Source organism: Ictidomys tridecemlineatus, chromosome 13 (genome assembly GCF_052094955.1).
Source record: "Ictidomys tridecemlineatus isolate mIctTri1 chromosome 13, mIctTri1.hap1, whole genome shotgun sequence".
Classification (NCBI taxonomy): domain Eukaryota; kingdom Metazoa; phylum Chordata; class Mammalia; order Rodentia; family Sciuridae; genus Ictidomys; species Ictidomys tridecemlineatus.
This window is the reverse complement of record NC_135489.1, coordinates 66,291,239-66,302,007: the sequence shown is the minus strand read 5'-3', so window position 1 is coordinate 66,302,007 and position 10,769 is coordinate 66,291,239. Positions and strand designations below refer to the sequence as shown.

The following is a 10,769-nucleotide window of genomic DNA, read 5'->3' as shown; positions in this document are numbered from 1 at the left end:
ACAAAAGTCTCACTAAGTTGCTGAGTATCTTGTTAAGCAGCCAAGGCTGGCCTCGAACTTGCAGTCCTCTTTCCTCAGCCTCCTGAGTCCCTGGGATTACGTGCATGCACCACCATGCCCAACTACAACAATAATAATGCTTCTATATTTCTTTACTTGTCTTCATTCATATATTGCCAGGGTGGGAATTAGCCCCTGCATGTAGGCTTTGCTCACCACACCACTTTGTGCAAAATAAAAATAATAATAATAAGTAACATAACAACATAAAATTAAAGATGCAACAGAAATCAGAAAATGTGACCTGGGCCTCCTCCAACTCAGACCTTTTAGAGATCTGAAAATGAAACAGACCCCGCAGCCCAGCAGCCTCCCGGGGTCTTCTATCCCCTGGGATCCGGAGGAGTCGTTGGGACCTCAGTGGGGACCCAGGCAAGAAATGCGGCAGGGATGTTCTGCATGTTCTGACAAGTCCAGGAGAAAACACGGTCCCGGGGAATCAAGTACCCAGTGTGCCACCTGATTAATCACCAGAGGAAAGAGCCCAGATGGTGCGATGGGGAGGGCACAGGGAACACACAGGGAGAAATGTGCAGCCAGCAGGCACCCAAACAAAGGGGCCAGTGAGCAGGGCTGGGGACTGTGGAATCTCCCTGTGCACGTGGGCCCAGGACAGCAGGAGCGCACCCCACTGGCCTGTCTTCACTTGGGGGTTAATGGCTGGGGTTCCTTCTATGTCAGGGCCTTCTGACCTGGACAGAGGCAGAGCTTACAGCTGTGGCTTGAATGATAGGAGTGCACATCTGTTTCTCAGCAGTCCGAGGGGTGCTGCTGTTCCACGCCGATTTCCTGTGGAGTGTAAAAGTCACAGGTGTCATAGATGGGGCAGGGGTGTACAACACAGGGTGAAAATGATAGAGCCGAACACGAGGGACAGAAAAATGGGGGGCATTTTTCCTACATTCAGGAGGAAAAAGAAAAACACCAAAATGAGAGCATTCTGGAACGAGGTGAGGTTGCTGTGTGGCTGTTTGGTTTTGTTTTGTTTGTACCAGGGATTGAACCCAGAGGTGCCCTAACCACTGAGCCACATCCCCAGCCTTTTATTGGTTCATTTTGAGACAGAGTCTCCTTAAGTTGCTGAGGCTGGGCTTAAAGGAGTGATCCTTCTGTCTCAGCCTCCTGAGACACTGGAACTATATACTTTCATCTGTTACTAAAAGCTCAGTCCTTGTCCCCGATACCAATCCAACAAAGAGGACTCAGATTGAGAAAAAGGAAAAAGAAGTTTTATTGCTTTGCTAGCCCAGGAGAAGCACTGGGGGCTCGGGTCCCTCTAGAGGCTGTTATTCTGCCCGTCAGCAGGAACAGGGGGACTTTTAAGTGGTGATTCAAAGGTGAGGATCCCCATATTCTTGGTCAGGAGTTGTAATTTGCTTGTTAATTTGGGAAATAGCCATTGCTGAGATCTTCTGGTGTCCTCCCCAAAGTCTGAATTACTTCTGTCCAGTGGTGGGTGTGAGATTAGGGTTGGGGAAAGAGTAGGAAGGAGGAGGGAGAGAGGAATAGAAGTATGTCCTTTTAAAAGTAAGTCACAGTGGCAGAGCAGCAGGGGCTAAATTCAAAGCATAAAATGGTCCACTGTTGCAGGTCCAAATTTCCTTCCTCCCTTCCTTCCTTCCTTCCAGAGGCCCTAGAATTCAACCTCCAAATACATCAAGTACACTTCACCATCTTCCAAATACATCCCCACATCCTCACTGAAGAAACAGGGCTCTATGAGGTAGATTAAACAGAAATATAGAAATACGTTATAGTGGGTAATAAAAGTAGTCAACCAGGGAATTCATTGAGCCCAATTTAGTTATAAATTTCTTTTAAAGTTAAGCTAAATACAAAGAAAAGGCAATTAGGTACAATCTTTTAGCGCTGTGCTGTGTGACTTTGAACAATCATTCCCATCTAGCCAGGACTTCTAGGAGAAATCTCAGGGTTCAACCACCTCAACTGATCTGCCACTTTATCCCCCAATCTGTTTACTCACAAATATCTAAGAAAATAGGATGAAATAATTTTTGCCTTTCTGTAGGGAAAACAAAAATCTCACATATGTAGATTTTCATGAGGATCTCACAGCAGGATCTCAGCCAGGCCCAGTCCAACTTATTTCTTGGTTGAAAAGTCAAGTTTACAACAGCCTGGGGAAATGCCTGGGGTCTAGACAGAGGCACTATGAGAACACCCCAGGTCTCAGAGCTACCTGCTTGTGACATAAGGATGCCTTCTGAGAGGCCCACAGAAATAGAAGCCAGATTTTAGACATCTTTGCCCTGGATGGTTCAAGGGCCCTCAACACTACCATGTGAAACATTTATTCTTGAAAATCCTGAAAAGTTATTTCAAAAGCTGCCACTTGGAAGTTGAGCGTCTTTTGTACTTAACCTGATTTTTTCTGGGAGCTCTTCCAGTGTTTCCATTTTATGCAAATCGCTCTTTGGGGGTTTCTCTGTCATCACAGGCCTCTGAATTCAGACTATCTTCTGGCTTTTGTTTCTGGGCCCCAGTGAAACTCTACTGTGATACAGAGACAGACAAGGGAAGTGAAGGTGACAGTCATTTCAGAAAATAAAGCATTCCTGCTCTCATCAACTCCTACCACAGGACTACAGATGCCCTCTGCAGGAAAGGAGGGGGGGACCAAACAAGGGAACATACTGCAGGGTTCCCTCCCAGCTCAGAAAAAAAGATGACAAAGGAACTTTGAAATGGCAGGTAGAAGCAGCTGGTATTTACCAAGTAAGGGCTCACTTCATTTCCATTAATTATGTCTACAGAATAGAGATGCTCGGATTGTGGTCCAGAAACCCAAGATATGTGGGGGAGGTAGGTACAGGGGTCTTTTCCAGAGATGACATGACTTGGAACATCACAAGGGACTGGATGCAAAAGCAGTTATGAGAATCGAGCCATCTCCTGCTAAGCTGGATGTTGAGATGTGCAAAAACTGTAAAGTCAAGGCACTCTTTCCCCTCACGTGTTTTGTTTTGGCAAATAAATCCTTTTCACAAAAATGTGACATTTAGGGCCAATGAACTGAATAGGCCCTTCACAGAAGAAATATGATTGGTTAGCAAATGTATGAAAAAATGTGTTCAACATCTCTAGCAATTAGGGAAATGCAAGTTAAAACTACACTGAGTTTTGTATTTATTTATGTTTTTAGTTGGACACAATACCTTTATTTTATTTATTTATCTTTATTCGATGCTGAGGACTGAACCCAGGGCCTCACACATGCTGGGCAAGTGCTCTAGCACTGACCTACAACCCCAGCCCTACACTCAGATTTTATCTCACTCCAGTCAGAACGGCAATTATCAAGATACAAGCTACATAAGTGTTGGCATGGGGAACAAGGCACACTCATACTTTGCTGATAGGACTGCAAATTGGGGCAACCACTCTTGGAAAGCAGTATGGAGATTCCTCAGAAAAACTTGAAATGGAACCACCATTTGACTCAGTTATCTCACTCTTCAGTCTATACTCAAAGGACTTAAAATCAGCATACTAGTGACACAGCCACAATAATGTTTATAGGAGCTCAATTTAAAATAGCTAAACTATGGAACCAACCTAGATTCCCTTCAACAGATAAATGGATAAAAAAAATGCTATATAAACACAATGAAATATTACTCAGCCATAAAGAAGAAAGAAATTATGGCATTTTCTGGAAAATGGAAGGAGTTGGAAAATATCATGCTAAGTTCAATAAGCCAATCCCCCAAACCAAAGGCCTTATGTTTTTTTTTGATATGTAGATGTTAACATAAGGTAGAAGGGAAGAATAGGAATTCACTGGTTTAGACAAAGGGGAATGAAGGAAAGGGAGGGGCAGTGGGAATAGGAAAGACAGTGGAATAAATGGGACAGAACTTTCCAATGTTCATATATGAACACACGACCATATCATGTCCAACCACAAGAATGGGAAATTAGACTCCATGAATGCGTGTTATATATCAAAATACATTTTACTGTCATGTATAACTAAAAAGAATAAAAATTTTTTCAAAAGGATCTTTTATGTTAACATGCTATGGTGTTCATACTGTTAATTTAAATGAGTTAATAAATTTTAAGTCTCTGCAAGATAATACAAGTGGAAGAAATGATTTACAGTAGAGGGGATAGAGAGAGAAAAGGGGAGGGGAGGGGAGGGGGGATAGTAGAGAATAGGATAGACAGCAGAATACATCAGTCACTAGAACGGCAATATGTAAATCAATGGAAGGGTAACTGATTTGATACAACAATCTGTATACGGGGTAAAATTGGGAGTTCATAACCCACTTGAATCAAACTGTGAAATATGATATATTAAGAACTATGTAATGTCTTGAATGACCAACAATAAAAAAATAAAAAATATTAAAAAAAAAATTTAAGTCTCTGGTTATGATTTTTTTTTTTTACAATGGTTTACATTTCCTTTTTATTTATTCCTTGAAACTGCCCGTATTGCAGGTTTTTCATGGATGAAATATGGAACTGAGCAGATTCTTTTTTTTTCTACAAAATTATGGTATAAACTTGCTCAATTTTCTATCTTATTGCTAATAAACCTTACAGGCACACAGTTTGTAAAATAAACCCCTTAAGGACTGAATGTGTAGAGCATGCTGCAAGGTACAAGAAATAAGCTAAAAATGAGCGTATAAACCTACATCTGGACCAACACAGTACTGAATGCTGGCAAACATTTACCACGACACAGGGAAAAATTAATGAAGGAAATACAGTTCAGTCCTGAAAGGGTTAAATAGAAACCCTAATATATTATTGTTTCTAACCATCCATCCCATATTACAGTGCTTGAAAACAAAGTCAAAAGTCTGGCACAGAAAATTACACACATTTGTTCAGTACTCATCAGAAACACAGCTGCTTTTGAAATCAAAGTTAACTTGGTTAATAATTGAATAGCATTGTTTCAAAAAGCACCCCTGCCCCAATGGATTTTCTGGTGTACATGACTAGTTAGGTTAGTTCCCAAAAATGGCACTGGGAATTTTCTGCGAGCACACAGATGGTACCGGTTTCATTAAAAATAAGAGCAAAAAAACCTAACCAGTTATGATGGCCAGTAAGTCTATGTTGTAAGAGTGACAAATATTTCACTAATTAATTCTATGTGAGGTGCAGTTAGTTGCCATGGTTTCAGAAAAGTCAGCAGCAAGTTAAATATTGTACTAGTGTTTGATTCTGAATTCATTCAAAAATATAAAGGGCATTTTACATTTAAAGTCATTAGCTTGCCTTCCGAATCTATGTGATAAATTTGATGCAACTAATAAAAATGTGTGGGGTCACAGACTCAGTTTCTATGCATATTTTGAGAAACTGCATAGAAAAACAGGAGCATAAGATTCATTTCTAAACCCAAAATTCAAAAACATCAAAACACTACACTCTAACTGAAGCATTCACCACTCGAGGAGAGTCTTTATGAGGGTAAATGACCAGCACCTCTTAACAATGCCACCACTAGGGATGGGACATATTGTACTGTAACTGGAGGACAGGGCTGACATAAACTGTGTACTGAAAATGACTCACCAGTCCACGAGAAGGATTTTAAAAAGCAGCTGACAAAAGATACTGATGAACAACAAGCTATAACAGATGTATCATTTTACTCCTTAGTCTGTGGTATGAAATGGCATAAAATAGGGGGGGAAATGCCAATAATAAGTACATTCCTGGACTTTAAAAAAACAGTGAAAGGGTTTTCAGTCTAATATTTCCATTATCTTATTAACAGACACAAAAGAACAGCAATAAGAGATAAACATTAAAATAAGCATAAGTTCATTTTAATAAAGCCATGAACTTGGAAAATTATTTTGAGCTGTAAAGCTGGGTAAGGGAGTTTGTTCTTCAAAAACCATCTAATTTGTTATTGGTTAATTTAGTTTGATTTCTTAACTAGAAACCAAATTTAGAAAGTGGAAGAAACTTGTGGCCCACTAAAAGTAAAGCAGCACTGAAAACACTTCCCACTCTGAACAAAAGCACTGTATAATGACCACATCTGTGACTAGACAGAGAGAATAAACTCTACCCAGAAACAAGCAACTCTGCAAGAAAAAGCTAGTGAGCAGTTACAACAAAGAAAGATAAGGCCACAATGAGTTCTGCCATTCATCACTGAAACAGACAGACAGTGTGAGGCAGGATTCGCTCAGGAGTGAGTGAGTGAGTTGAGCAGATCTGAAGAAGAAAGGCTATATATAAAATCATGCAGCCTGGGGTGATTAAGAAGGCTTGCAGTAAGAGAAAACCGCAGTAACTTTGATTTAACCACCTCACATGTTTTACAAATGACTTTCCCCTTGAAAATTGAGGAAAAGGCAATTTAAAGATGTCGGGAATATTATTTACAGTGGCATAGTTGAAGCAAAGGAGTGATAAAGATAACAAAGCTGAAAGAAAATGCTAAGAAATGATTTTTTAAAAGTCTATTAATGGAAACTTTGAAAACAGCCCAGGACACCAGAAAGACACTGGAAATGCTGTAGGAAGTTACAGTTTTGCATTCATAAGGTACTTGTGGCTCCTGTTTTACGGGACAGTAAAAGCTTACCACAATCTAGAGGTAGTTTTTACTCTAAGAAGGATGATTGTATAACTAGACGGTGTCCCAGGACATTATACATGTGGTTCCTCTACTAAATGTAACCCAATGAGTCTGCTGTAATTCCAAAGAAATGGAACAAAGGCAAACCAAGATGCAGGAATGGAAGCAATATAAACTGGCAAGGTTAGCATGCAAGGCTGACACAGCCCTGAATGCAAGCAAATCTTAACTGAAAGGAAATCTTTTCTGAGTAAGAGACATTTGTGGAGACACTCGGTATGGAGTAAGAGAAAACAGAAAAAGGCAGACAGAAAAAAGAAAAACATAAGTTACATTTGCATTTTCATAAACTTACAACTATCTGTTTCTAAGGTATGTCTTCCAGCTATTTTAGTTGATCATCTAATAAAAGCATCATATGTTTTAAGATTACAATGATGTTCTTGCCTAGGCTACAAAAAAAAAAAAAAGGTAATAATAAAACATTTGCTGAGATTTTCCTCATTCTACCATAGGGCACCATCTACCACTTGGTAGCAAATACTTCTCATGATATTTTTTTTGCCATTTACCAACAAGGTAGCAAACACCCTGCTGAATTAAATCACTGGGAACATTCTGAGTTCAAAATAAAACGTTTAACTTACACATAATACAAGTTATGTACAAGATTAGGAGGGGGTAACCTGAACAAACCCTGGAACACAGATGTGTGGATGTACGGGAAAGGGGGAGAAAACACTTCAAATACCAACATGTTCTGCGCCATTAACTCAGTAATGACTAAATGGCCACACTGAATTCCATGTAAATGTTAGAACCTCTTCGATTACCACTATAAATACATTTTTTTTAAAAAAAGGAAAATACAGAAATAACTACCAACAGTGTCTGAGAATAGAGACTAAGTTAACATACATTGCATGTATTGCAGGCAAGGCAGAGGCATTTTCTTTAAAGCTTTTGCACAGACTTCATATAATCTTTAAAAAAAAAAAAAGCAGGCCTTTACAAGATTTGACTTGCTGAAATCAAAACACTTCCACCTCATGAAAAGTCATAAGATTTCAGCTTAAAAAAAAAAAAGTTCCAGCCTTAGACCAAAAGAACCTGGAAGAGTATGTTAATTAAACAAGTGGTCAGGCTTGGAACCTGAATGTACTTTAGAGCAAAAGCTCAAAGGAGGGTGGGGAAAATAACCTATTTGGTAACAAGGTATACTATATACTGTGATATAAAAAAAGGTATGGTGAAAATGTACCTTTTACTAAAGCTTATACAAGTTCCTTGGTCCATAAAAACTATGTTAGATTTGTGCCTTCTAGTTTGCTTAATGTTTATTCCAGCCACATTATCTATTCTTGCCCATTTAAACAAAACCAAACAAAACCAACCAACCAAACAACAAACAGCAACAAGAACAACAAAAAACAGCTGAAAAACTTGATTTCCAACAGTCTGTACATACTGATGTTTTTCTGTTTTACTGTGGCTTCTGCATTTCAACTCAGCACTTGCAGGTAATGGGTTTTTTAATGGTATCACCTGGTATGAAGTTTTCCCAAGAAACCACAAAAGATTGTTCTTTTTTTTTTCTTTTTTTGTCAACTTTTTGCCACACTCAAGTCAGTTTAAGTCCTAGCAAAAAGACGGTAGTTAGGACACCACTGTTGCTGTAGATGATGTGACACTGGTTGAATTTGTGCTGGCATTTGTGTAATTCCCCTCGCTGTTTGTGTTTGATTCGTTCGGGGGCACTTGGCTTGAATTGGCTCGAAGGATTGCTCCAGCTGCACTGCAGTGTGGCCGTGGCCCTGGTTCTGGTGTGTAGGTAAAGGTAAGGCTGGTGGAATAAATGATTCCATCATTACGGACCAAAGTTACTGGAACCTGAACTGGCTGCCGGACCCATCTCCAACCTTCTCGGAATGCAGAAATGTCTGGAACAACACAGAGCATGCTCTCTCCACATCTGTACATAGTTTCAGCTTCTACATCCCCAAACCACACTCGTAAATTTGGAGTGAAATTCTGTCCTGTGAGTTCAAGCATTGCTACGTCCCCGCCGCCATTCAACTGAAGACTTTCTACGACAGGCACAGGGGTGACTGGGGCAAGGACAGGGCCCATTCCCTCATAAAATGTATACTCTGCCTTATCTGTGCTAATGATTGTCCAGGAAGCTCCATCATTTATCATTTCTTTATTTGGTTCTTTCGGGCATGGAGTGGCCTGAAACTGGATTATTCTTTCTTGAGAAAGGCACAAGTACATTCTTTCTGTATCCTTCAGGTAAAATGCACATTTATGGAGTTGTGACACAGGATCATCTGCATCCAGTAATGCTGTCTGTTTATCAACTTTCCTAATTATCAATCTTGGGAGTGCCATGCCAGTAACTGAACATACAAGTTTGACTGTTTGTCCATAATGGATGTAACCATCTCTGACTGTGAATTCTTCTCCTTCTGATTCATCATCATCCAAGAGATGAATGTAAAATGCTCCCCACTGCTGTGAACTGGCATGGAAATTACCTCCTTCTACATGCAAGTATCTGGTACTAACTGTCTGGGATCGAAGTCGATTAAACAAAGCCACCTTTGTTCCTGAGGCAATGCATAAGTCAGCATTCTTCAATGATTGCTTCTTTTTGGAAGGTTTGGAGATGACTTTTATCCGTTTGCTCAGAAACACGCCAATGTCATCACTGTTGCCGTAGAACATCTTTACAGACAGCATGAAGTGTTTTCTCTTATCTGAATCAGATATATACAATGTTTTTGCTGTGCAATAGTTCTTTCCTTCCAAGTTCAGCTGCTGCATTTCTTGGTCACTATTGCCTATTCCAATAAATGCACATGGTTGAGACTCTTGCTCAGAACAACCATCGCGTTCCATTTGTTCTTTTTTTTTCTTCCATCCACTGCCCATAAGATATACACAAGGAGGAGGACAAAAAAACCTTTTTTCATTTCCATATGACTTCTGTGCAACTTTTGCATGAAGAATAAGTACTGTTTGATCTCCTCTCTCTTTTAAATAATTTCGCATGGCTTCCCTAGTGAGTCGTTTAGGTGGGGGCCTCTCACCAAATTTCCCTGTCACAACAGGCGCCATCTTCCACCTGGTTATGATTTTTAAAATGATAAAGATCAATGAATAGAATACATGTAAACAAAAGCTCTTGGGGGTAGGGGTACATATTGATATATTTAGGGGAGTCCTGGAGGTCAAACCCAAGGCCTTCATGCATGCTAGGCAGGCCATCTAATTCAGAACTACATCCAAGCCCATATTTTATTTATTCTTTTTTTTTTTTTGAGACAGAGTCTTCCTAAGTTGTCCAGGCTAGCCTCAACCTGGTGATACTCCTGCCTCAACTTCCCAACAAAGCCATCCATAATAATTTTTTAAAATATTATTGTACTTCTTATACCCTTATTTATATATTTATGCGGTGCTGAGGATGGAACCCAGTGCCTCACACATGCTAGGCAAGCACTCTGCCACTGAGCTATTATAATAATTTGTAACAGTGTGGAGAAAATGTGAAATTAAAAGGTCTAAGAATCAGTCCCACAGGCCAAATCTAACCTGTCTGATTTGTAAAACAGGATGTACTAGCACACAACTACATTTGTTTCATATACAATTAATGGGTCAAATACAATGTGTATGTTTAAATAAAGTTGTATTGGAACACAGTCACGCCTATGGGTTAACATGTTGTCCTTTTTTTTTTTTGCTACACGGGCATAGTTATAGTTATTACTTGCAAAGCCTTAAATATTGACTATGTGGCTCTTTTTAGAATTTATAATGGCCAGATGCAGGGATGCATACCTATAATTCCAGTAGCCTGGGAGACTGAGGCAGGAGGATCGTGAGTTCAAAGCCAGCCTCATTAAAAGTGAGGCACTAAGCAATTCAGTGAGACCCTGTCTCTAAATACAATTTAAAAAAGGGCTGGGGATGAGGCTCAGTGGTCAAGTGCCCCTGAGTTCAATTCCCAGTAAGCCCAGAAAAAAAGAAATGATAATGAAGGTGGTAGTGGTGGTGATAAGCCACCCTAATTAGCCATCTTCCATGAGCCAGGCACTGTGTGCCAGGGGCGGTTTACACA

At 39.9% G+C, this 10,769-nt stretch overlaps 1 protein-coding gene across 2 annotated transcripts; it reads right to left on the bottom strand.

Annotated features, from left to right (window-relative positions):
- Positions 1-4,481: 4,481 nt before the first annotated feature.
- Positions 4,482-9,764, bottom strand: LOC144369893 (recombining binding protein suppressor of hairless). 2 transcript variants are annotated; one of them, XM_078030405.1, is made up of 2 exons: positions 8,798-9,764; positions 4,482-8,719 (listed from the first exon to the last, which is right to left on the bottom strand). In XM_078030405.1, exons 1-2 carry the CDS (start codon positions 9,761-9,763, stop codon positions 8,300-8,302), a joined length of 1,386 nt encoding a protein of 461 aa, XP_077886531.1. In that variant the 5' UTR covers position 9,764; the 3' UTR covers positions 4,482-8,299. The 2 variants fall into 2 exon arrangements, with proteins under 2 accessions (XP_077886531.1, XP_077886530.1); XM_078030404.1 differs by having other exon boundaries at positions 4,482-9,764.
- Between the last annotated feature and the right edge of the window lie 1,005 nt (positions 9,765-10,769).